The 26,055-nt window shown below is 44.1% G+C and overlaps 1 protein-coding gene across 3 annotated transcripts; it reads left to right on the top strand.

Annotated features, from left to right (window-relative positions):
- The first annotated feature begins 3,427 nt into the window (after nt 1-3,427).
- Nucleotides 3,428-25,772, top strand: RANGAP1 (Ran GTPase activating protein 1). 3 transcript variants are annotated; one of them, XM_059846517.1, is made up of 17 exons: nt 3,430-3,566; nt 4,202-4,239; nt 6,288-6,426; nt 7,624-7,751; nt 8,651-8,710; nt 9,353-9,532; nt 10,370-10,504; nt 11,710-11,868; nt 12,042-12,155; nt 13,601-13,700; nt 14,418-14,502; nt 14,897-15,041; nt 15,524-15,637; nt 15,957-16,059; nt 17,699-17,787; nt 19,624-19,745; nt 24,940-25,772. In XM_059846517.1, exons 3-17 carry the CDS (start codon nt 6,315-6,317, stop codon nt 25,007-25,009), a joined length of 1,716 nt encoding a protein of 571 aa, XP_059702500.1. In that variant the 5' UTR covers nt 3,430-3,566; nt 4,202-4,239; nt 6,288-6,314; the 3' UTR covers nt 25,010-25,772. The 3 variants fall into 3 exon arrangements, with proteins under 3 accessions (XP_059702501.1, XP_059702500.1, XP_059702503.1); XM_059846520.1 differs by lacking the exon at nt 3,430-3,566 and adding an exon at nt 3,968-3,987; XM_059846518.1 differs by lacking the exon at nt 19,624-19,745 and having other exon boundaries at nt 3,428-3,566.
- The last annotated feature ends 283 nt before the right edge of the window (nt 25,773-26,055 follow it).

Raw genomic sequence — 26,055 nt, 5'->3', positions numbered from 1 at the left:
TTTATTAACTCTTCAGAAGATTTGTTATTTCTTAATTTAAGGTGGTGACACTGTGACAATGTCTAGATCCTAAACTAAGCTGGGCCTCTGGTGCAGAAGCTGCTGGGTAAAATGTACATTAAATGACAAACCCTGTTGATGGAGTGGTTTTGGGCAGAAGAAAGGTGGAGCAGGTCTGGAGGCAGAAAGTAAACATAGGGAGATCAGATAGGCCAGATCACAGTGGGAGGGCAGCCCTACAGAGCCATCACCAAATGAGTCACAGAGCCCAGGACGCCTCCAACCCTGCAGCACCTGCGAAAGGAAAAGACCACTGCTGGATGAGAAGGTTAAGAGGAGATGAGGAAAAAGAGGAACAAAACCAAAACGTACACACAATCAAGAGTTATGCTGCACTAAAGCCTCAATAGTTTTCAATTTAAGAACATTAATTTCCAAGACTGCATTTCTCAATTGAAAGTCATGTTGTGCTTTCCTCCATCCCAATTTCCTTTCTCTGTAAGACTGAGAGGCGTCCTGAAAGGTCATGGGCTGTTATGAACAAAAAAAAGTTACCCTTTTTTTTAAGAGAAGGGGCTGCAGAGGAGTTTTGAGTTGAGCTGGGAATTGATCGCTGGCCAAGAGTTCTTTGTTAGTGAAATGTTGTAATCACCTCTTGAGTATCCTTAAGTATGGCCGTTTAACTCTCTATTGTGGAGAATTCTTGTTTTTCAGTACCACCCTAGCCTGTTGCCAGGAGGATGACAACCCCCCCTCGGACGGTGGGGAGAGGGGGATATTTGCATCTCAGGAGACATGCAAATTTATCTCAAAACCCAGACTGCACTGGGACCGGACCTTCACCAAATCCTGGAACATACCCCAAAAGAGACGAGCCAAAGCAGAATGGAGAGGTCAGGGTGGTGTCTGGACAGCGGGGCCGAGGTCCGAAGCCGGCAGAGATGCTTGAAAACCTCGGTCACTCCTCGCCCCGACTAGAAACAATGCCAGTCGGACTCAGAACCCCCTGGACTGACAAGTTACGTTGAAATTTTGGATATATCTCCACTGGCTTTGGTCGGACAGGATTATCTAGTTTTGCGTCCTGGAAGACAAAGCCGCAAATCCTCTATTGAGTCCCTGCGGGGAGCAGTGGCCGAACTCCGCAGGTCTGCCACAGCCCCCATTTTGAAAAAGGCAGTAAAAGAAGGAAAATATCCTGCCCCGTTTATTTAATGGGCTGGCACGCGCGTCTTCTCTAATGAAGGAAAAGCTTTCCTTAGTGGTCAACATAAGGATTTTTCAGAGTTTGCAAGTGCGGTTATTGAGGTCTCAGTCTCATGTGCAGATAGTCAGCAAGAGTCAAACACTGCAAACCCCTGCTACAAACCAGATACGGTGTCATAGAAGTTGCTTTGATTTGTAAAGCTATTTTTTTAGGAAGAATGAATGCATGGATCTGTGGTACACCTACATTCCAATATAGCTGTAGCTAGAGTCAGTGCCTTTGCCCTCTGGCAAAACCAGTATTTGGGAGAATGACAGGGAAGGGAATCTGATATATTTGATAAGATCCTGTTTATTACTAAAAAATGTGAGTAATATCCAGTGCCAAATTTCTTGCTTATATTTTCCAGGTTCAAGTTCCTTCTCAAGACCGCACTAATTTAGCTCCTCATCAGCTCTATGTATTCTGGCAGCTTTATTCTTCTCACATACAGCCACAGTCTAGTGGCTAAGTGGTTCTTAATTTTCTTCACTTGCAAAAGAAACTTGTCTTACTATTTATGAGGCTGGTTACCCAGCACCATCAACTACTGACATTCTTTTCTTGGGTCCATATAAGCATTTGCTGTTGCTTATTAAAACCACAGTTGGGAAATTTGTGAGGGGCTGGAAAATGCCTCTTACAATGTTTTGAGACTAAACAGCAGAATAAATCCTACCTATGGCCCTCCTCAATAGCAATCTCTCCAGGTATCTGCCACCTGAAATGCTACCTACATTGGTGCCTGTGAAAAATGCGTATTTTATGATTGGCTTTTCGCAAATATTAAAATGAATATTATATGTGTTGTGTTAGAAAGTAACGCTGTATTAATTCTCTTCAGTAGTGTGTTAAATATAGTTTTAGCTTATCAAAATTGTTACAATAGAAACTATGCTATGTAGGATACTTTTTTAAAGAAAGGACTTGCAGCGAGATAGCAGCCACAGGACACCTAAATCTTTCAGAGAAAAATAATTTATTGCCCTCTTATCAGAAGAAACGAACTTCTTCCCACCTCGAAGGCGCTGTTAGAATTAGGAGGAAGAAGTTGATGATGACCAGGCCAAATCCTTCGTTTGAATGGAATTTATGCATCATGTATGAAGTGTATGAATATGCAACAGGCTGTTGTTTTTAAGGGTTAATCCTTTGGTAACGGGTGTCCTTTTTCGGGCTTGTGCTGCCCAGAAAAAAGTACCCAGACGTCCGTAACTCTTTGTTTTTATTGTCTCATACTGTCTTAATTCAAATTGTCTAAATTCTTTTTATTCTAATTGTATTACTATTTTTATAACTATTTTATTACTATTAAACCTTTAAAATTTTAAAAAACAAGTGATTGGTGTTTTTCACTGTGCCTGTTGCTTGCAGGTTGCAGAGAAGGGCCAGAGATGCTGCACAAACCCACTGCAGTAGCAGGCAGGTCTGTGCACAGCTCACCCTGCCTCATCCGATATACTTCTGTTTCTATACTCAGGAAGAAAATGTCATGCATAAATGTGCACACAAGGCTGTCAACAAACCAATGCTTTTTCCCATCCTGAAGCAGGAATGACTTTGCGCTCCAGGGTGAAAGCGACAGATGAGAGAACACAATCCTGTGCTGTGCCAGAGGAGGTTTAGGCTGGCCATTAGGAAGAAATTAGAAAGGGTGATTGGATTTCGCGATGGGCTGTCCAGGGAGGTGGTGTCACCGTCCCTGGAGGTGTTTAAGACTGGATGTGGCCCTTAGTGCCATGGTCTATTTGATAAAGTGTTGTTTGGTCATAGGCTGGACTTGATGATCTCAGAGATCTTTTCCAAGCTAACAGATTCTGTGATTCTGTGAAACGCCTCCCTTAGCAGAACGGTCTGACAGTAACATGCGAGTACGAACAGGAGACCCCAGGGACATTATCTAGGCGAGGTTTCACATCAGAAGGTGCTCGTGTCCCACCTGCGGGCTTGCGGGAGCTTCCCCAGCGACCCTTCAGCGAACGGGGGTTGTGAGCGTGGCCCGGACACAGCCCCACGCAGCCTACTCAAGCCCCGGCCGCGCCCGGAGCCGAGGGCAGGAGCAGGACTACACCTCCCGGCGTGCCCCGCGGCCGCCGCCGCGCGCCTCCGCAGCCCCGCCCACGCCCGGCGTGGCGACCCCGGCTGCGGCGCGGCGGTGGAGCGCGTTCCGTGACGTCACGAGGCAGCAGCCAATCGCGGAGCGGGGAGCAGAACTGCCGGCGTTCAAATCCTCCGCCTCCCCCGCCCGCCCCTCACCCAGCGGCCCCGGCGCGGCGGCGTGAGTCTCCCGCGCCTTCCCCGGCGGCGGAACCCCGAGGAGGTGAGGGGACGGGCGGCAGCCGCTGCCGTTAGCGGCCGGCGGAGGGGCCGTGCGTGAGCGGAGGCGATCCGGCGGGCTGACGCGCTCCTGGGCCCCGCCTGCGGGGGGCGCTCCCACGCGCGCCCCTCCCAGGCGCGGGCGAGGATCCCCGCCCGTGGGGTCGCGTCCCGCGTGTCCGGCCGCGGGTCCCGCTCCCGCTCCTCGCGCGGGGCGGCAAGGGGCGTTCCGGGAGCGCTTTGGCCCCGTTGCGTGGGGCGGGGGGGAGCGTGTGGCCGGCGCTCGGCTGCTCCCGCGGGGGAAGAGAGGAGCTTCGGCCAGCCCTGGAGCGAGCGACGCTGCGAGGCTGTCGGGGGCTGGTGGGGCGGGGACCTCCGGCTGTCGCCCCGCTCTACCAGGTGCCCCGGTGCTGGGCGAGCAGCAGGTAGCCGGTGTGTTGGCTCTTGGGGTCGACGAAGTGTTGTAATTAAAGTATTCGTCTGAACTAACTTTTTGATTATCAGAAAGTGTTAAGTTTCCTACAGCCCTTAAGTGAAAAGAAAACCTGGTCTTTAGGCATTTTCAGATCTTGGTTGTGTTTGACAAGGAGACTAACTCTTTTTTTTTTTTTTTTTTCTTTTTTTTTTTCCCCTCCAAAGCTTTCTCTGTGGAAGAATTAGCGGTGAAGAGACTTCTGGTAGGTTGACAGTTGGGTGTGGCTGACACGTGCTATAAAACATGCTACGGGATGTGATGCTGAATTTGTATGTTGAGATTAGGAGGGAGTCTGTATGTAAGGTGAAGAACGACAAAGGCGATTCAAGGGAAAAAGAAGCCAGGAGGATGTGAACATGTGTAAGGAAGATGATCATAGTAGAATGGAACTGATTTTTAAGAGTAAAGTTGTTAGTTGAACTAGGTGGACAGACTAACTTCTGCAGATATCAACTTCTGTTCCTGTCTGGTAAAGCCTTCATGGTTTGGAGGATGTCCTCTTCTTCCTTCTCAGTCTTGGTTTGGCAGAGGCTGGGAATGTCCATGAGTTTGGTATCTGGGTGATCTGGTAGGAATGGATTAAGTGATGTAGGTTTGATGCCTTAAGTTTTAGCTTTCATATTTTCTAGATTCTGTACTACTGCTTAGTGTGTAACTCTGAACATTATATAAAGCGTTAGCCAGTTCTCTTCACAGGTCAGTTAGACAAAGCAATCCTTTTCCAGCCTGAGACCCAAGGACACCATTGCAGCTTCAGGCCCAGAAAGTGTAAACAGCAGCAAATTGAGGAGAGCAGTCTGGGAGGATGGGACTTCATAACCTGAAGCTGAAATTGGACAATTAACCCCAACATATAAATGGACCAAAACTTATAAAAGTGTGAAACCTTGTGACCAGGGGTCCATCTTGGGTGGAGCCATGGCCGGGCTCTTGCACTGCCCAAGGTGTATCTTTTGAGGGCCTTTTAGTTAATACCTGCTTTATTCCTTTAACTTTGTCTAGCCTCTGCTCCAGGTAGCCTCAGAAGGTATCAGGTTTCTTTCTACTGGCAGCACCTACTTGAGAGGATAGTCATCCTAGACAAATTATGTTCTTCAGCCTTGGAGATTTTCACCCCTTGTTTCCAAAAGGGATATTAAAATTAAAGACCTCTGAAGACAAGTCATACTCTGGGGAAGCTGGAGGCTTTACAGATGGGTATCAGGAGGAAAGGATGTGGAGGAAAATATAGAGCTTTTGTATAGGGATGTTTTAAAACCAGCACTGCTGACCTCAAACAGCTATAAGAGTGTGGGGTCGCTTCTAATCAGACAGGAGCAGAAGGGAACCAGTTTTGTGTTGTAGGAATGGAAGTTCATCCCTCCTGACATCTGAAGTCTAAGTGTGTGGTTTCTAAGCATTAGTTGTGTGTAGCCTTTTATCCCAGCAGAGGCAGTGGGATAAGAAATGTACTCTGTTTATCCTGCTCAATGGATGGAGGCCAGTCCCTTCAGACAGTGATTAATATTCATTAAATAATGCTATGCAGATGCTACCAGCCATGGCTAGCTTTAGACTTGTGTCTCAAGGCTAGATATTCACTAATTTACTGTAAGATCATCCTGTTTAACTTGTGATGAATTTGTGTGGGGCATCTGAAAGAAAAGAGCACCCAGGAAGCTGAGAGAGTTTTTTGTATGCAGCACACACAGTGTTTTCAGCAGCTCGGTGGTTCTGGAACTGTGCTGACAAGGGCACTTCTGGGAATATCACTGAAAAGGAAAAGCAACTGTGTTCATTCTAGCTTGCTAGAATGAGAGAGCAGGGGAAGCATGCAACACATATAATTAAAGGATGGAGGTTGAAATGAGAGGAATATTGCATTGTAATTGTTAATCTTGCACAAAGAGTAATGTCTTAATGTGGCCTTAATCCATAGTTTTACCTACTGTTTATTTATGAAGTATATTGTCAGTGTTGGAAGAATCAGCGCTGTCTGACTGGCTGGCTTTGGAATATTAATCTAGCTTAGTTGTCTTAATTGAGCTCTGGGGAAAAGTAGTAATGACATGGAAAATTCAATTAAATATCTGAGTAACAAAAACCACAAGTGTTCAAATAAATTGGTCATTTGTATAGATTGTTATTTTATAGATATTTCTATAGGTTTGATACAGGTTTTTTGATATTTGATATAGGTTATTTGTACAGATTATGTAATATTCCTGTCTTGTTAGAGTTTTTACTATGACCATTTCTTTTAATTGACAGTTCTTAACTTTTGGAAAAAGCGGGGAAATGGCATCAGAAGACATCACTAAGCTTGCAGAGTCACTTGCCAAAACCAAAGTGGGTGGTGGACAGTTGAGCTTCAAAGGCCAGAGCCTTAAACTCAACACAGCTGAAGATGGTAAGAGAAAATACCTTTGTGCTTTGAAAGCATCTCCCTGAAGTTGTCAAATCTTGTGCTAAACTTTCTGCTAATCCTGCATGGACAGGTTGTCATAACATACCTGCAATGCAGGGGTCTGTCAGCTACAGCTGCTTCTGATAGCGATGTTTGCTGCCCTTCTGGTACCCTGTTTTCACGTGGTGCCCTGGGAGAGCTGCAGCTGCTGTAACTGGGGTTTGGGTGCCTGGTTTGCAGTTGTTGTATTCTTGGTGTTCTCTCTAAGTGCTTTTGACAGTTATTGGGCATTAGAAGTCATTGCTCCTGTTAAAAACAGTAAATGAGTGAATCACAGCTCTTGGAGCAAGAGGTGCACAGAGCAATGGGCTGATATGTTAGCCTGCTGCAGTAGTTCACCTTATTTCTGTCTTGTTTCTGTATGTGTGTTTCACAATAAGTCCTACAGTGGCTGCTAATGTAAGTATCTGGTGAAAATGTATGTATTAGATCAACATTTGTCACACCAAGAAAAACAGCATGTTTTTCAGAGAGGTTATTTGCTATAGTATATAGCAAATAATATATATAGTATATATATACTATATAGCCTTTTTTTTTTTTTTTTGCCAAAGGTGGAGCTTTTTTATAGATTGGTTTAGTAGTTCAAAGGCACTGAACCATGGGGAAAGGCCTTGGGTCTTGGGAACAATAGCCAGTGCCCATTGGCAGGAGAGATGCAGCTTGCTCTTTGCCTTGCACAGGATTACTGTAGAGCTAAATTGTTCCACCCTGATGTGTTTGCTAAACAGACATTTCTTCTGCCAGTCAGTGGGAACTTTTTCCTCTTGATTGACACTAATGCCCATCAACTTAGTCACTGCACCTCTCCAGGGACATTCGCTCTAGCTTTTAAGGCCTGTGCTGAATGGCAGGAGAATTTTATTTGGGAAATAAAGAAACTTACTTATGCAAATAGGAGCATGGCTATCAGAATAGAACATAGACTATAGTAGAGGAGTAGAATTATGAGAAGGCAGGGTAGGGAGTGGAGAGTGTCCTTTCTGGTGGTCTGGCACTTCAGCTCTGTTCCCATTGCTGTTTCAGGTGTTGCTCTAGCTGTTTTTGCTAGAGGAACTAGATTTTTACTGGATCTCAGAGGGTTACTGTGGTAACCAAGACATTGGTTAAAAGGCCAACTAGATTATCTGCTTCTTGCAGCTGAAGAAGTGATCAAGCAAATTGAGGAATTTGATGGCCTGGAAGCCTTGCGCCTGGAAGGCAACACAGTGGGTGTGGAGGCAGCAAAAGTTATTGCCAAGGCCTTGGAGAAGAAAAGTGAGCTCAAGGTGAGATTCTTAAGTGGGGAGTAGTGAAGGGGAGGAAATAATGTAGGCCTGTCTAGACTCTTCCTACAGAGACCTGCCTTGGGTTACCTCTGAAGCTTGCTTGGTGGCTCTTCTGGGAGGAAGAGCAATCTTAAGAAAATACAGCATAACTTGGAGACTTTGGGATAATGGGAATACCTTTGGCATCCTAACCTCCTGTGGAGAAGGCTTCCAATCTTAAAGCTGGGAAGCTGTGTGAGGAAGAGCCTCTATTGAAGGCAGCATCTGTAAACAAAGCCATGGCAACAGAAGACTAAGTTCAAATGAAGTTCTCTGAAAAACTGAGCTGAATCTTCTTTAGAGTGAGTCTTCAGAGAATGTCTGAGTAGGGAGGAAATGCAACAGGAGGGTCATCTTTGCTCAAGCAATGTTTTCCTACTGTTGCTTTAGCCTAATGTTAAGGGGATGCTGTGCTACTAGAGGCACTACACTGTCCCTTGAAGGAGAGTGGTATGAGACATTGATATGTATTAATCACCCAAATGTGGCTTTTCAAGTAAGTTCAGATTGTTGGGCTTCATACCTTAGTAAAATCTGCATTGCTAATGTATTCTTCTGTTTCCTGTTGTTTTTTTTTAGTGGCAGTTTTCTCAGCAAAAAAATAATTCCAGCTTGAACACAAACAAGAATTCTTGTATAATGTTTATAGTGAGAATTTCAGTTACTTTGTCCTTGCAAGTGAAGTGATTGTAACACTGGTTCTTGCAGCTCTTTATTACAATCAAATGACAACCCAAGGGAAAGGAGACAGCATTAAGCTGTCTCCCGTGATGTAAAGCATCTTGTATGTGTAAATGTTTATTACATTTGAGTTGACCTAAATATTTTAGTGGGGTTTATCTGTCTGCTTCTTATTTTAGAGGTGTCATTGGAGTGACATGTTCACAGGCAGGCTAAGGTCTGAGATCCCTCCTGCTTTGGTAAGTAAAAACTAGATCTGAGACTTCTGACTAATATAACCTCTTTTCTCACCTGTCATGGTTTTTGTGGGAGTCTGTATTTTGGTACAGAGCTGATCCTTCTCTGTGTTGTTAGTGCTAAATGTTTCAGAATAGGTGAGTGGTTCTCTTCTGCTTTTACTGTATGGTGGAGAGGAGTTGATTAAAGGCTAAATGTGAGTCCATGCTGGTGAAGGAGCTTTTCACTGGGAAAAACCATCTTCATGACCCAATAGATAAAGTGAGAGCTAAGCTTTCAAAGTAAATCATATGGCTGTGTCTTCTAAGACCTGTACAGAGCTCCTTGTCTCCTCGAGTCCTGTGAAGCCAGAACATAAGCTCAACATTTCAGCACTGTAGAGCAGGAGATTCACTTTGAAAAGTATTTGACCTAAAGGGATGGGATAGTATCTTGATAACTACTTCATGGCTATCTTTAGCTTAATTTGTGCAACTTCCTCTCTGGATTTAGCAGTAAAGTTTTATTTCCCCATGCAGCTTTGCAGAATGTCTTCAAAGTGGAAATTTTTTTTGCAGCATCACTGTCATACCTAGCCCCTGCAGTGATGCTGTCACTAGAAGTTAATCCATTCCCCCCTCCCACTGCCATCTGTTTCCTTACAGATCTCTTTGGGGGATGCACTCATTGCTGCTGGAGCCCAGCTGGTGGAGTTGGACCTGAGTGACAATGCCTTTGGGCCAGACGGTGTGCGTGGCTTTGAGGCTCTGCTGAAGAGCCCTGCATGCTACACTCTGCAGGAGCTCAAGCTCAATAACTGTGGCATGGGCATTGGTGGTGGCAAGGTAAAGGTTATCTCCTCTTTGGGAATGAAGTTGGAAGCAATCTTTGGTGATTGCCAACTCCCCTGCTTAAGGCAACTACAAGTACACCGGGTTCTTCAAGCTTGGTCTAGTCAGGTTTTGAATATGGAGACTTCACAAGCTCTATGAATAACCTAACCCAGTGTTAAACAACCCTCACAGTAAAAAAAGGGGGTTTGTGTTAAAGTGGTGTTTTCCCTGCGCTTTGTGTGCAGTTCTGTCTGACTCTGCCTTCTTTATACCACCTTCTCTCCTTATCTTGTTGTTCTGGCTATTTTTACACATGGATAATATGTCCCCCAGAGCCTTTTCTTCTGCAGCCTTAATTTCAGGGGCCAGTATTGTCCTAGTGAGTAAAATTATCCAGTTCTTCAATTGTCCTTGGTACCCTTTGCTGGACTTGCCCCAGTAAATCAATGTAGGAGCCCAGACACTGTGCTTGGATGCATTTCACAGAGCTAAGTAGAGAAGGATCTGACCCTCTGTGAGTCCTTTTTCCCAGGGCAGCCCAGTAGAATTCCTTAGCTTGAAGTGTGTATTGGTAGCTCATGGTCAACTTCCTACCCATATAATCTTTCCTGCGTAGAAGCAAAATGTTCTTGATGGCTCAGTGTGTTTTAGTGTTGTAAAATTATCAATTCTTGCCTGAGACCAGTGTGGAGGTGTTGCAGGTAGAGAGTTTTATTGTGTACCTGCTGTAGAAACAGGTACCTGTCAGTGATGCCCAAAGTATTTCTCAAGAGGTGGATCTACAAAACAATGTAGGATTCCTGTAGAGTGATATGCTGGGGGATTATAAGCTGCTTGTTTTGTCTTTAGATATTGGCAACTGCTCTGAAAGAGTGTCACAGGAAATCAAGTGCCCAGGGCAAGCCTCTTGCTTTAAAAATATTTGTGGCTGGCAGAAATCGTCTGGAGAATGATGGTGCCACTGCCCTGGCTGAAGCCTTCGGGGTGAGTATCAAAGCAGAGCTGCTTTGACAGCAAATGGGAGCAAGGTATGATTCAGTGCTAGTGTTAAGGATGATGCACAGAGAGTTTGCCTCAGCTAGGAAGCAGGAGCTGGTGGTCTGTTCACTGAAGTCATGATGTTTCTTGCTGCTGAAACTGGAGTCTTCAACAAGTGGAACTAGAGTTGCTGGCTGAGTGTTTTTGTGACCTGAATTTCCAAACACATAGCTAGTTGCTGTGTAAAGTAGGTACCTGAGGGAGAAATAGTCATCTCCTGAGTAATTTAATAGTCCTATTCCTTTTCCTCTCTCCATGCTAATGGTTGGTAATTGGCACTGGGGTGGGTATCTCAGCTTGTTCTCATGAGTGCTGCTTTGCTCAGTCCTCTGGCAAAAGCAGCCCGGTGGTTTTGGTAGGATCATCTGGCCAGAGCTTGAAGTGTTGCCTGGCTTTCTCTAGCTGGCACTGGCACACTTGCACTTTGGTGGGAGGAAGACAATTCACTGTGATTGGGGCCACCTAATTCCCTATTCAAACCTCAGTTGTTGCTAGAAGTGACTTCTGAATTACAATGCAGATTGTCAGGTATATTAACAATGATATTGCAAGTTACAGGTTGACTTTTTGTAAAGAACTGCCTAGATGTGATTTTGATTAATCAGTAATCATGGCAAAAATAAGACTTTTTAAAAACTAGACTTGTATAACAATGTGATTCATGGAGAATCAAGATTGAATGGCACTACCAAAATGGAATTAATTACTGTGTTATGTGGCATGCTGTTTAGTCCATAAACAATATTTGTACTAGGTTTCTTACATGTTTGCTTCTGTAATCAGGGCAAAATGTAGATTTTAATTAGAAAATTAAAGTGATGTTGTGTGGTCTGTTTCAGTGCTCTTGAACCACAGATGAAGAACTCTTGGTTTAAGTTTTTTAGAGTAGGCATATAGGACAATGATACTTGTATCTCTTTGAATCAGGGCTTTGTATGTATCTGACACTTGCTATGTGTCTGTGATTTTACTTAGATTTGTGACAGAATTGCTAGTAAATAATTCACTGTAGAAGAACCAATAGAGTTTTGAAACTCAAAACAACTTTAAGTAAATCCTAAGAATGGAGCAGCATACTCTTGAGCTGAAGGTGAATTGAAGCTGAATGCTTTCTAAAACTTTTTTTTTTTTTTGTCTACATCCTTTCCCAGATCATTGGGACTCTAGAAGAGGTTCATATGCCACAGAATGGAATCAACCATCCTGGCATAACAGCACTGGCACAGGCCTTTGCTATCAACCCACTGCTTAAGGTTATAAACTTGAATGACAACACCTTCACAGAGAAAGGAGCTGTGGCCATGGCAGACGTGAGTTGTTTTAAGCCGTTGTTTTGGGTTTTGTCTCAAGTCTGGTTTGCATTAGCACCTTTGGGTTGGTAGAACCATGTGATGTTGCAGTAGGAAAGATGGCATTCCAGAAGTAATAAGATGTTGACTTACTTGCATGTCCACTTTCAAATCTGTGCTGTCTTGCTCTCCAGACTCTGAAGGCACTTCGCCAGATTGAAGTGATCAACTTTGGGGACTGCCTGGTGCGTTCCAAGGGTGCTGTTGCTATTGCTGATGCTGTTAAAGAAGGGCTTCATAAATTAAAGGTATTGTCTGCCTGCTGGTCAGCTCTTTGGAAAAATGTCAAGTTTTCCATTTCATGGTTTTCTGTTCATTCTCCTACTGCTGCTGATTACTTCAAGATAGCTGAAACCAACAGGCTGTGCTATAGATCAGTGGCATCCCACCATCCAGTGAGGGCAGTGCTGTGTGGAGGTGTATCAGTGATCTCTTTAGTCTTTGCTTGATCTTTTTGCCACTGTTGGCTCAACTCTCTGCAAGTGCTACACAAGAAATCTGATCATGGAAGTACCTGCTATTAGAACTTCCCAGAGATTCAAGAGTGGGGAGTGACATGAAGGGGACTTCATGAGCAGCTTGTCTTTTCAGCATTTCATAGCTCGTACAGTTAATGCTTTTTCTTTGTTAGAGCATCAGTCAAGGGTCCGAGTATTCTTAGTTTTTTGGTGATACCACAGCCTCCTACATCAGTATTTGCACAGGACTTGAATCTGACAACATTCTGGATAGGCTGAAGTCAAATTTATAACAAGCAAGCCAGGATCTTTAGAAATACCTGCCATGAGTCATAACTACCCTGAGACAGACGCTGAACATGTGATTCCTAATCTTGCAGTCAAAGACAAAAATTAACCTAATACCTATTTGAGTGTTTGAACCTGGTGTAGAGAGAAGCAGGTTCTTTGTGGTGTGTGGTCCCTTGTTGGGACTTCTGCTGGAACTGGTCTGAATCTCCCAAGCAAACTTAAGTAATGGGGTATTGAGATGAACAGACAGAAGTTAAGTCATTTTTTCCAGAGCAGAAATGGTTAAGGGAAGGTAGCATGAAGCAATTGCAGCTGATTCATTCTGTTCAAGGACTGCTTCCCTTCTCCTGTTAATGTTCAATCCCTTCTCAGGAAGGGATTGATTGAGCACAATGTGGAATGGTGGGGGATGGTGTCTGGCTGTTGAATTCCTTTACTCTTACTAGTCCACATGGTTTTTCTGCTGGCTGGATCTGTCAGAAGTAGTACCACGCATGGCTTTTTTTTTGAAGGCCTTAACTTGCAACTGAGGTGTCAAAGGAAATGTGCAATCTCTTTAGTACAGTAGCTGCCCTTCTTCTGTTAGACTTACCAGAGTGGGAGTTTTGGAGTGCTCTTGAGACCCTTGATAAGTGAAGATCTGCAGTCAGCTGACTGCTAAGGACTGAAATGTCTGCTGCCTTTTAGGTGAGCAGTGATTTGTAGGCATTTTAAAATTGCCACCTTTAATAGTGCAGCTCCTAGCTACCAGTATGTTTCAAAATTCCCCTTTCAAGTATATGAGGTAGGAGTATGTCATGCTTTATTTTCAATTAATAACACTTTTTTTTGCCAAGAGCCTCTTCAAAGGAGTCTTTCCAGGACACTTGTGAGGATATGAAATTTATGGATATGATACATCTCAATAGGAATTCTGCGGACAAAATGTTCTTTTGCATTTTTAGGAACTGAATTTGTCTTTCTGTGAGATCAAGCGAGATGCTGCTCTGACTGTTGCTGAAGCTATTGAAGATAAGACTGAGTTGGAGAAGTTGGATCTCAATGGTATGTGGGTTTGCTAGATCAAACTATATATAGTTTGGTTCCAATCAGAAACCACAAGGAAGAAGGTTGACAGAACCATATGTTGGATTCTTGCAATTGTCAGCATATAAAAAACAGTACTCAGTAGCTGAACTTGCATGACCTTGGGACAGGAAATGGTTAGATCTTGAAAGTTTTCTTAAACCATGAGCTCAGTGAATTGGTAAGCATTTTTGGTACACCTGATAAGGTGGAAGGATTAGGCTGATACCTATTCCTGTTTTCAGTAAAACTTAATTATTCAGCTCTATCTCAGATACTTCATACTTGTAAACAAAAACCTTTGTGTGCAGCTCTGCAGAAGAGTGTGAGAACTTTGCCTTTGTTGGCTTTTGCTGTTCATACCGTGGATCACCGCATTTCACTGGTGCTGTGCTGTGTCCTTGTTTTAGAATCACTAAGAACAAGAGCTATTTAGAGAAATAGCAGCTAGTCTCTCAAACAAGCTCTGAAGCATTAGGGGATTTTCCTCTCCAGCCATTGTGTAATGCTGCTGAAATTTCTTTAACAACTGTTTGATTCTGATAAGTGCAGCTTGTGTTGCTGCCTCGAAGGTGTTGTGCAGAAGTGGCATGTTTGATTTCAGAAACAAGAGATAGACAAGAATATACAGCTAAGTCCTCAAGAACAAACTTATGTGCATCTGTCAAGTCCACTCCTTTTCCTCTGTCAACCTAGGTAACTGTCTGGGAGAAGAGGTGTGTGAGCAGCTCCATGAGATCCTTGAAGGCTTCAATATGGCATCAGTGCTGGGATCTTTGAGGTAAGCATGGTACCAGAGTTGAAATCAGAAATTTTCTGACCATTTTCATAAACATTTTCACTGACCTATCTCATTTTAAATAAGAACTCTCTCATTGCTGGTGGATGTTGATCTGAGTGTGGAGCACAGCCAAGGATGTGTCTAAAACTTGTCATATTTTCATTGATGGACTTACCTCAGCTTAAGTAACTGATTGTGTTTGTTGCTCTGTTCTTGCTGTTCTCAGCTGGGTGACTGAAGTCCGAGTGTCCTGTTGGTGTGTTGTAGGTGACATGTGCTTCTTGCAGTAGGACCTTGAGGAGAGGCTGCTCTTTTGTTCTTGAAAACTTTTGGGTTTCAGTGTACAGGAATTCCAGGTGTGTAATTAATGGAATGTGTAACATTCTAACCTTAGTGATGATGAAGGGGAGGAGGATGATGAGGAGGAGGAGGAAGATGAAGATGAGGAGGAGGAAGAGGAGGAGGAGCAGCAACAGCTGAAGGAGAGAGGAGCAGAAGAACAGGAGTCACTGACTCCTAAGAAGATAATTGATTCACAGGTAAGGTTACTGCCAGATGGATTTTGGTTTCATCAGCTGGAGAAGAGTAAAGGAGGAAATGAGATTGTGGAGTCTGAACTTGAAGTGCTGACAGGCAGTCACATTCCTGCATGGGCTGGCAGTATTGCACCAGGGAGGTAACATTCAGGAAATAAAATGGATTAGTTGAAATATGTTTTGTTCAAGTGGGCATTTTGTACCCCTGCGTGGAGGGAAAGGCTGAGTAGTGGTTGTAGCAACACATGGGTATCAGAAGTCTTCCATGTTCAGGAAGTGGTGGGGACCTTGTACATGCAGTGCCATGCCCTTGTGCTAGCATATCCTGGCCACTTCAGCTCTGGGCTTAGGTCAGCCTCAGGCTGTTTTCAAGCAGAGCAGATTTTGGCCTGGTATAGCTGTGCCCTGAGCTGCTCCATCTGCTTTTGCTGTGAACCAATTTATTTACTTCCAAGAATAAACTTGAGATGTATTCCACCTTTCAGGCTTCAACTCCAGTGCCATCTCCTCCTGTGGATGTTGCCACGTTCCTTGCTTTCCCATCACCAGAGAAGCTGCTGCGACTAGGACCAAAGTGCTCTGTGCTGATAGCTCAGCAGGTAGGTGGGCTGGTGCTTGTCTGGGCTTGATTCTTCTCTCAAAATTGTTTAATTACCAGAGTGATAACTTGACCTCGATTTGCATCTTTTCTCCAGTGATCCCAAAGAGCTTTATGGAAGGAGATGATGCAGCTAATGCTTAAACTGGCTTCAGAGCTTCTACATAAAGTAATTGTGTTTGTGTTGCTTGTGCCTTGTGATATGGCCAAGGCAAAGCTGATGTCAGTGATCTGAAGACTAATTCTTTCCACAGCCCTAGCAGAGACCCATGTTGTGTAGCTGTCTAGCAGTTAACTGATCTCTATTTTTTCTCTTTCAGACAGATACATCTGATGTAGAGAAAGTAGTTGCAACCCTCCTAAGGATATCCTCAGTCTTTAAAGATGAGGCCCCAGTGAAAACAGCAGTGCATGAAACAACAGGTGATTGGGCCTTTCCTCATTTTGTGGTGTGACCTGGTTCAGTGCCGTAGACACCACTGCAAGGTGGACAAGGCCCCTGTGAGCCAGACCATTGGGCCTTTTTGTCCCTGGCAGATAACAAAGTGCCAAGCTGTGTCCTGCTGTTGTGTGGAGTGGAAGAGTCATTCTGAACCTGGAATATTTTGTGCTGCCAAAGCCTGTCTGTTGTAGTGGCCTGATGCTGCCCTTACTGCATCTCCTTGGTGCTGGGCTGTCCAAAGCCAGTAGTTGTGTTTTTTAAGGCCAGTTACCTTTCCAAGGCTGTTTATTTAAAAAGCATTTTGCAGGAAGTGCCTCCCTAGTGTAGTGTTCTGAGATTGTAAAGAGACATCTCCTAGTTGCTGTCTCTTATCTTTAATTTCTTCAGGAAGCAGAGATTTCCAACATGGGGCAAGACACAGAAACCAATCTTCAAAGAAGGGACCATTTCTCACACTATATTGGAATAGTAGTTTGGGTTAGGTCTGAGTGTGTGGACTACTAGTATATTCCTTCATGGTTTTGCTTGGAAATGGGAATTTCTTAGCAATCCTGGGCATCTGACCACTGCCTTTCATCTTTTTCCACTCCCCCAGCAGTTCAATTCTCCCACACCATATTGTGCAAAAGAATTGGATCAATTATTTTGAAGACCACTTCAAGTGGTGTACTATGCATTTCCCTAGTTTGGAATTCAGATGTGGTGAAACTGTTTTGCAAACAGTAACACAAGAGCTCTCTGCAGTTGGTTGTGGGTTGAATCAGTGAAAAATAGTCAGGTGGCACCTCACTGAGCTAGTGCAGCTTGGCTCATGCCTGTTATGAGTTGTCTCCAGTAAAAAATGGAGCAAAGGATATTAGTGTTGTCTCAAGTATGTTTGTTTACGTATTTATTCTTGCTTCTTCAGGAAAGGTAGAACCTGGCAATTACTTTCCTTCCATAAAAGCAGCCATCAGATGACAGTGAGGGCCCTGGTTAATGTCTGGCACTGTTCTACAGCCATTCTAGTGAATTCTGCCCTTCTAAGAAAACAGTTGTCAGAGGTCAAAAATGGGTTGCCTTGCCACCTTGTACACATGAGAGATCAAAGCCCATTGTTTGTGGCATAGTATTGGTCCTGAGGGAGCTCAGAAAACAGCTGAACAAACTTTCTCATGGTGTTCTCTCATTCTTTGTGGTTTCAAATGAAAGGTGAATTGTTGCTGTCCTTTAAGAAGTCAAGGCTCTACATCTTGATGAGCTCTAGGTCATCTGCTCGTGTTTGTATGCATGTTTATGTGTATGTATATACAGCATGCATGCTCAAGTGCACTGAGCAGAGCAGCTGGTGGTGCACAGGACTGGGGTGCACTGCATCTGAAGCTTGGCCGTGTGGGAATTCTCATGTGGGCTTGGTGTGTTTTGCTGGATGTTTTAAATTTTTTTTTCTCCTTTATGCTTAAGGGGTTTTACCTGTCTTAGTGTTTCAGAGCTTATAGCTACATAGACAAATGAAATCTTAACAGATACTATATCACAAAACCGATTAAACAGCTGAGTTTCTGTATGATCCATTTTAAGCTTGAAATCCATGAATGTCCTTCTTTTGTGTTGATTAAACTTATGTGCTTATCTCTTTAGATGCCTTGATGAAAAAAGCCTTCAGTTCTGCCACGTTTAATTCAGATGCATTCATCTCAAACCTCTTGGTCCACATGGGACTACTTAAGGTGAGGAAGCAGGAAAGAGTTAAGTCATGGTCTGTTTAGGCTGTTGAAGGCCGGACTGGCAGGATTTTGGGTAATTATGTTGCCATGGAAGCAGCTGAGTGCCTGTGCATGCCTGATGCCCAGGGACAAAGGAAGTCTGCAATTTGCAGTTGCTGCTGGACCTGCAAGGTTGCATTAGGATGAAGTATGTGTCGCCTTTTTGTACGTCTCCTGCTTAATGTGCCCTGGGTTCTCAGTCATTCCCTGAAGGTAGGCAGGCTCAGGTAGGGCAGTGATGCTGCTGCTGGACTGTGATGTCTGTAAAAGCCGTGCCAATGTTTTTAGTTATTGGGGTCCTTTGGGGCATTTCTTGAGAGCATGTCTCAAAAATCATCTACTCGTGCCAGTATCTACTCATGCAAGTATCATCTACTCATGCCAGATCAGTGGCATTCAACTTTTTGCTTTGGAGACTCTTTGCCAAATGCTAGTGTTAAGCATTTAGTTGCAAGGAATGAACTTACTGTGAGAAGATGGAGGGATCAGTAGGAAGCCTGTGATTTTCAGAATTAGTAGCTTTATTTTCAGTGAGGTGACTGTGGAGTGGTTCTCTCTGCAAAGCCTTTAACACCTTTGCCTGCTTGTGCTGCAAGGGTTAGTGTTTCTCACTGCCTCAAGACCTGGAAGCTGAGAATATAAACTTGGACTAAGACAATTCTAAACTACAGAAAAGCCATCATCTGTTACAGCAGCCTGCTATTAAGCAGGTTTATGAATGTCCTTCTGGTAGTATCCAGCTTGGCATTCAGACCCTCTTTGACATGCATGGGTATGACTTAATTTCCTAACAATCAGTTTTGCCTCTTCCTGTATTCATTGTATGCTGGACCAGCACTGAGCTTCCCACTTCCCAGAAAGGTCAATGGAACCCAAGGTGGAATTTGGTTCTGCAGAATGTCTGTTTTGAGGACTGCCACCTACCTCTTGCCCATATGGAAAAGCATGAGGCACAAAGCACAAACCTGTGCTGCTGCAGAATTCTTTCAGGCCAGGAAGTGGCACTGATGAAAAGCCCAGGAGGATCAGCTGCTGATTCACATCTGTGATGTGCCTAATTCATCCCCAGTCCCTGCATGTGTAGAAGGTGCATACTCTGTTTTCAGTCCTGTGTAGCTGGAAGCATGTGAGCAACAGATATTCTTAATGCTGTGAACTCCAAGGTCACACAGCAGGAACACAGGTCTGGGTCCTGTCTGCAGAGTGAGGAGTTTTGTTGAAATGCCAGTAGAGAAATAAGTGAAAACAATGTAAGAGTTGGGACATGTAGGGTAACATCACATTAGGAGTAAGAATAACTTATGCATCATGTAAGCAAGGAGGTGACTGTTGGCCTTATCTTGTACATAACTGTGAGACCAGTTCTGGGAACACTGCGTCAGGTTCTGGAGGGAGCCTGTGAAAGAGCTGGAGGTGTTATAAAAATGAGCTACAGAATAATACAATAAAAATTAAGGCAACTGAATTCTTTATGGACTGAAATCTGGTGAAGTTCCTCAGGAGAACACTGACAGAGAGCCTCTCAGAAGATTTGGATGCTTCACTTGTAGGTTCACTACTTCCCTTTCCCTATTAGTACTACTGTCAGTTGATAAGTACTAGAATGTTCTTGATACATTATTTCAGGTGCTGGGAGGCTGTGGAATTGGCTACCTTTGTCTTGTACTTAAGCTAGTGACCAGCTTTCTCTCCTGCAGTGTGTGGGAGCACTTCATTCAGAGAGAATTCCTTGTCTGTGAATTACAGTGGCTTAAACCAAATCCCTGTTGTCTGATGTCTGATTTCTTGTCCATTTCTCAGAGTGAAGAGAAGGTCAAAACTGTACCAAGCCTCTATGGTATTCTTATGACCTTGAACCATATGGTCCAGCAGGATTATTTCCCTAAATCCCTGGCCCCAGTTCTCTCAGCTTTTGTTACAAAGTGAGTATTGTATTTGCCATGCAGTCTTCTCTGTGGGAGCTTGTGCAACTGTTTGAGGGTTAATAGCTACATGTAAGCTGTTGTGAAAGCCCACTAAATGTCTGTTCTAAAACTGAGCATTAATAGCTTAATAGGCCTCTATTTTATCTGCAGTATGTGAGGTTCAGAGTTTAAAAAATCCTAAAGAGGGAAAAGTGGGAAGTTGGCTTTGCAAGGAGGTGGCTCTGAAGGAGAGACTGCTAATGCTTCTCACAGAAGAGCTGTTTTGAGCTTAAGGAAACCTGCTGGGTTTCTGGCCACTGCATGAGTGAACTGTGCATACACTGGATCTAACTGTGCCCTCCAAGGCCTCCTTCAGAGTTGAGGGTCAGCAGAGCTCTGCCAGAGTTGTCATGCTGTGTGACACTGAGCACCAGCAGATGAAAACTGCAAAACACAAAGACTGAATTTGTTTTTAAATGAACTTCCTACTGTGACAGCAACCAAGTTAGTGATTTTTCTGAGAACTGAATGGGGAGCATAAGTACTGAAGAAGCTGCTTTTACTGACTGCCTGTAGTGAATGTTACTTCCACAATAGGTGTAGAACCAACCCCTGTCCCCACCAGCTTTAGTTTTTTTAGTGTTTTAAATGACTATGGAAACCATATCTCTACTGAATTAAATCAGTGTCAACTTCAGCATTGATATTTAGGGGGGAAAACCCCCCAAAGAGATTTGCAATAGGATTTCATACTACTGTTCAACAGTCAGAGAAGCAGTCCAAAAACGTCACTTCAGGCAAAACAGCAGAGGCCTGAAATCTGTTTGGAGCTTGGTGGCTGGCTCAGCATGGACCATGTGCTGTGTAGGGTGAGAGCAGCTTTTTAGTAGGGTCCAAAATGAGGCTTTCCTGAATTTCATGGTATATGGGTTGGCAGCAGCTGCTTAGGGTCCCTTGCTGGTGAAAGGTGGAGGCATCAGATAGTTGTGGTCGGTATGAAACATGGACAGTAGGAATGCAGTCAAATACTGCTAGTCTGTCTTGGTCCTACTGGGCTTGGAAGCTGGCCAGTTGTGATGGGGGGAAAGAGTTTTTCCAAGCATTGGTGTGGCTGAAGCTGTCAAGACTGATATGGACACAAACCACTGCTACATAAGCACCAACCATGCTAATGTCAGTTTTGGAAAATAAAGTGTCTTGTTTACACATGTGCAAATGCCAACTGGAGGCCCTTCTTGTGGAACACTCTGCCTGCTGCCTCCTCTCTTTGTGTTGATCAGGTTAAGGCACTTAAAAGCCAGTGACCATGTGCTTTACCAACTGAAGAAATATACCTCCAACTCAATCATTATAGGTTTAAACAAGAAGTACCAGGACTTGCCATATCACTGAACTTCTGCTGTTTCCTACAGTGATTCAGGGCATTTGGCTATGTCAGGTAGCAGTGCCCAGAGTAGCCTCTTAATTCTAAGTCTCCTAACACATTTTGTTCAGAAAAGACACTTGTCTCCCCTCTTCCTGTACATGTGCATGTAGGCTTTTCCCAATAAATGTTTCTAAGCTGTAGCTGATGCTACATAATTATACATACATACATAATTATATGACAAAATAAAGAGTAAAGTTTTGGTCTTCATCAACAACCCTATTGAAGCCAGAGCCAGCATTTCACTACACGAACAAGAGGGGAGAGTCTTTTGGGGGAAGTATGAGACTGTTCATAGGCTCTTGTAGAAGCTGAGTGAGAGCTGAGAGCCTCCCTTAGTAGAAGGCAGCTCTTCCTGCCTTCTCCTGCTATGTACCAATGCTCATCCAAGCTCCACTGGCCCTGGTGCTATGAAATGCTTGGAGCTGAAGTTTTCTGCTTTACAAACTTGTTGCAAGCTGTGATTTCATAGGGAAACTTTTGTCCCGTGCTGCATAATGAAGTACACTAAATACAGGCAATCTCTCTCTGTTATATGAATATAGGCCTTTCTTACAATGCTTTCCCTTAAGGGAACAAGGACAACAGCTCTTAAATCTGTCTGGGTAAATGTAAACAGCTCAAGAGCCTCCCCAGACCAGTTAAAACAGCCTGGTGTGGTTTCACCTCAGCTGTCACCAAAGCCCCCCATAGCCATTTACTCTCAACCCAGTGGGTTGGGGAAGAGCAGGGGAAGACTGAAAGTGAGCAGACTTGGGGGTTGGTGTGAAGATGGGTTAATAGGTAAAGCAAAAGCTGCATCTGCAAGCAAAGCAAAACAAGGAATTAATTTACCACTTCCACCATCTCCAGGAAAGCTCCATCATAGCTAGCTTCTTCCTTCTGCTTTATCTGATGAGCATGCTGCCATGTGCTGTGGGATATCCCTCTGGCCAGCTGGGGTCAGCTGTCCTGGCTGTGTCCCCTCTGGCTTCTTGTGCACCCCTGGCCTACTTGCTGCTAGGAGAGGTGAGAAACAAAGTGCCTTGGTGCTGTGTGAGCCCTGCTCAGCAGCAACTGAAACATCCCTGTGTTAGCAGCACTGCTTCCAGCACAAATCCAAAACACGGTCCCTCCTGTGAAGAAAATTATCCCAGCCAAAACCAACACACAGCTTCTCAATTAACCTCTATCCCTTGTCTCCTCTTGGAATTCAGTCAGAGTAAAATTGCAATCCTAAAATTAAGCCTCTGCTTGGTTAACCTAGTAATATTCAGAACTCATCTGGCCTCTGTTTCTGCAACAAATCTAATTCCACTCTGTCAAACCTGGGATTCTTCCACTTACAGAAAACTAATATGCATTTTTGTGGTATTTTCTATTTTTTTTTCTTCCTTTTGGTTTGCAGTTAGCTCTTTTGGGCTTTTAGAGCTGTAAAGTTCTTGTAGTTGCCTAGGCCAGAGCTCTGCTGTCTTTCACTGCAAGGGGCTTCTGGAACAGGCACTTACCTCCTTCCTTTTGTGATAATTTGTTGTTGTAGGCAGTGTTCTCTGTTCAATAATAATTACAGAATTTTAGATACAGACTGTAAACAGCATCCATCTTACTCTGCTTGCTGTCAAGCTTTATTTGGGGTTTTTGGACGCAAGAGGGTGCTGTGAATCCACTTGTGCTTCTCCATAATTTTTTAAGTGGAAATGCTGAAAGTGTGTGGATGTCTGCCTGCCCACTTGGGACTTGCTGGAGGTGATGGGGGTTGTGTTTGGCTGGTTTTTAGGGGATTTTTTTTTATGTTGCTCTTTACTGTTGAATTGCATCATATCCCTGGACTCTTCCAACAGTCTGTAGCATAGGGTGGCAGGCAGGTAACCCATAAAGAGAATTGTGTTGCTAGAGGAGGCTTAGTGTCAGGAGAGGGGGCTGAGAGATCTTGTCTGTGGTCAATATCAGTGGTCCAGGTTCTCTAGTTCCAAAAATGGGCAGCTGCCTGGATGGAACCAACTCCCTCATTGCAAACAGGGCTGGGTCTTCCAAAGATCAGGGCTGAAATATGTCTCCCAGCACTCTGAAGATCAACTCCAAGCTGTGATTCTGCAGCACTGTGTGTTCAGTGTGAGGCATTGAATGGCTCTTGGGGGGAGTAAAAAGGGTTCAGTCTTCTCCAGGATGTGCTTCTGTTAAAGGGCAGCAGCCATGGAGTGAAGTACCAAAGAACCTCTGCAGCTATTGGTCTCGTGCTCTACACCTGGAGGTGAACTCCTTGCTCCTTCCTAGATATTCCACTCTTCATTTCAGCTCCCCAAATTGAGTAGGCTTCACAGCTGTGCATTGTTAAAGGTTATTTTGCTGTGGTGAGGCAAGAGAGAGGTAAAATTAATGATTTCTATTCTCAGAACAGTGGAAAACATTGGATTAAAATTCTTTGGAGGAAGCTCCCTAATGGATGGATTGAGACTGGTAAAAGTTTCAGTGGTGCTGAGCCAGAAAAAAAATTAGCCTGCAAAACCAGAAATATATGTTACTGGGAGGTGATGGAAACATTACAGAAACTTGGCCTCATGTTAACCCTGCTGTGAGTGTATTTCCATGGTTTAACTTCAGGGAGCAGATTATTTTGTGGAAATCTGACTTAGCTACTGCAGCCTCTGTCTTGGGCCCTTTCAGGTGGTGTTCTGCATGTTCTGCGGGCTGTTTGTAAGGCACCCTGAAAGGTGGCCCTGTTGCCTTTTTCCCAACCTGGAAAATAAACTGGAGATAATTTTAGTAAGGAGGTAATATAAAAGGGGATCTTTATTTGAAGACCTTCAGAGGCAGCTATGGAAGGATGTCCACAAAAGTCCACCCCCGCCAGGGGTGAGTTCATTTTATAAGTTTTAGAAAACTAGCATAGTTGATAAGAAGCATCTGTTAGGAGGACAAGTGGTGATGCAATTCCCCCCAGGTCAAGCCCCTTCTCTGGAACCTCCCCCTTCAGCACTAGTTGTACTTTGTCCATGAAAATGTATCTTGAAGAGTTGTTCTTGGCCTTGGTTCCCAGGAAGAACCAAGATAGATAGTATGGAGCCTTGTATCTCCTGAGGCTTGGAGCTCTGCAATTTGTTTTGTCTTTCTGCTTAAGGAAGGCCATGGAAAGGTACTGGGAAAACTGGTCACTGATACAATGGACCACAGAACTGCAGATGCATGTGTGAAGAATACAGAGAACATATAAAAGAAAAAAGGCAAAACCTAAACGGCATCAGCCCAGCAAAGCCAGTCAGGTGTTGCTTGACATCAGGGAAGAGTAACAGGAGGTTATGCTGCCTCTTTTAAAGACTTTAAAAGTCCTGAGACCAAAGTCACCATCTGATTATAGGTAGCAGATGACTTGGTGAGAAATGATTGGAGTGCTCACAGGATAATCTCCTGTGTTTTGGGGCTCTAAACAGTGAAACTTTATGGGAAAAACCCATTGCTAGAAGAGAGGGAAGGGGGTTTCCACCTCCATCATTCTACACTGGGCTGCAGAGATAAAAGTCAGTAGCAGATTGTTTATAGTTACGGAAATAAATGTTCTAATTCTTGGCCACTGCCTTCCTGACTTGGACTCTCAGGAGAGAGTTTTCCACAGCAGGCTCTGAATGGGAAGCAGTGATCTGGCCAGCAGTGACAGAATGGTTTTGGAAAAGGTAACTGAGGGCAAAATCTGTAGGTTTTGGGGCATACACATGCAATGCATTGGAAGCAGTGTTTATTCGCTTAGTCAAAGGCAGACACAAAGCCATTCTTGAGTTCAGTATTTTAAAACTCTCTCCCTTCTTTCCACAGACCCAACCGTGCTCTTGACTCCTGTTCATTTGCTCGTCACATGCTCTTACAGACCCTCCACCAGCTGTAGGAGACCAGAGCTGCCCTTCCTTCCCCGTGGGACTGTCATCAGCAGAGAACTCGGAGCTGCCTAGTGGGAGAGGATCCCAGAGCCCGTACAGACATGCTGTCCTTTTTTTTTTAACTTCTGTAGGAAATCTGTCCTTCCTTCTGCTTTCATAAACTTGAACAAATCCTGCTGAATTGTCTTCCTGCTCCTCTTGAAGTGATTCCCTGGTCTGTAGGGCAGGTGCTTATGCTAAAATAAGTCTGTATTGCTGTGAGCTCAGCATGAATTGAAGAGTTCTCCATTTTGGTTGCATTGGCAAGGGTGCCAGGACTAAACACGGGGCCCAGAAGATCCCTCATCTGGATCAACCCAGCTGGGCATTCTGTTTTATTGGACTTTGACTCCTGCCTTATAGCATTTAGCACTGTGCCAGAGGGAGGCTGTGCTGCTGCTGCTGCTGCCCTGCTTCTCTGAGCCAGGGGGGTGCTGCTCCTGGACAGAGGGGTGAGGTGTGATCCCCTTTGGTTCTTCTTTCAAGTCTGTTGTCAAAGGCAGTGTGTGGCTGATTTTTATTTTAATATACTCTTCCCCTTCTGCTGTGGCTTGGAATATTTGTGTAGTGTGGCTGATCCTGGTGGCCATTGCTTAAGGGAGCGAACATATTTTATTGTAAATTTTTTTTTGCCATTGCCTGTGTTGTTTATTCTTCCTGCCCTTTTCCTTCTCACCCTAATTAAATAGGCTTGGTTTGGAAATCAATACAATCCATGAAATCCCTGTGGAACGTGTCCATTTCTCTTCCCTTTGACAAAACACTGGGCCTGTGTGCACTGTTCACATGTTTGAAAGCCAAGCACATGTAAAAATATGGAGAGAGAAGGTTGTGCTTTTCTCTTGCACAAGTAGCAGCAGATGTCCCTAAATCTGTCTGGAGGATTGTCCATGTGTCCATACAGGCCTTTGAGCTGCCATGACATTCCTCCATACAACTTACAAATGTTTATGTCAATTGCCTGAAATGTTATGTAAATAAAAATTAACTCCACAGCCTTATCATCATTTATAAA

The sequence above is a fragment of the Haemorhous mexicanus genome, chromosome 5, assembly GCF_027477595.1.
Source record: "Haemorhous mexicanus isolate bHaeMex1 chromosome 5, bHaeMex1.pri, whole genome shotgun sequence".
In the NCBI taxonomy this organism is placed as follows: domain Eukaryota; kingdom Metazoa; phylum Chordata; class Aves; order Passeriformes; family Fringillidae; genus Haemorhous; species Haemorhous mexicanus.
The sequence above is the reverse complement of the archived record's forward strand: the minus strand, read 5'-3'. Positions and strand labels throughout refer to the sequence as shown.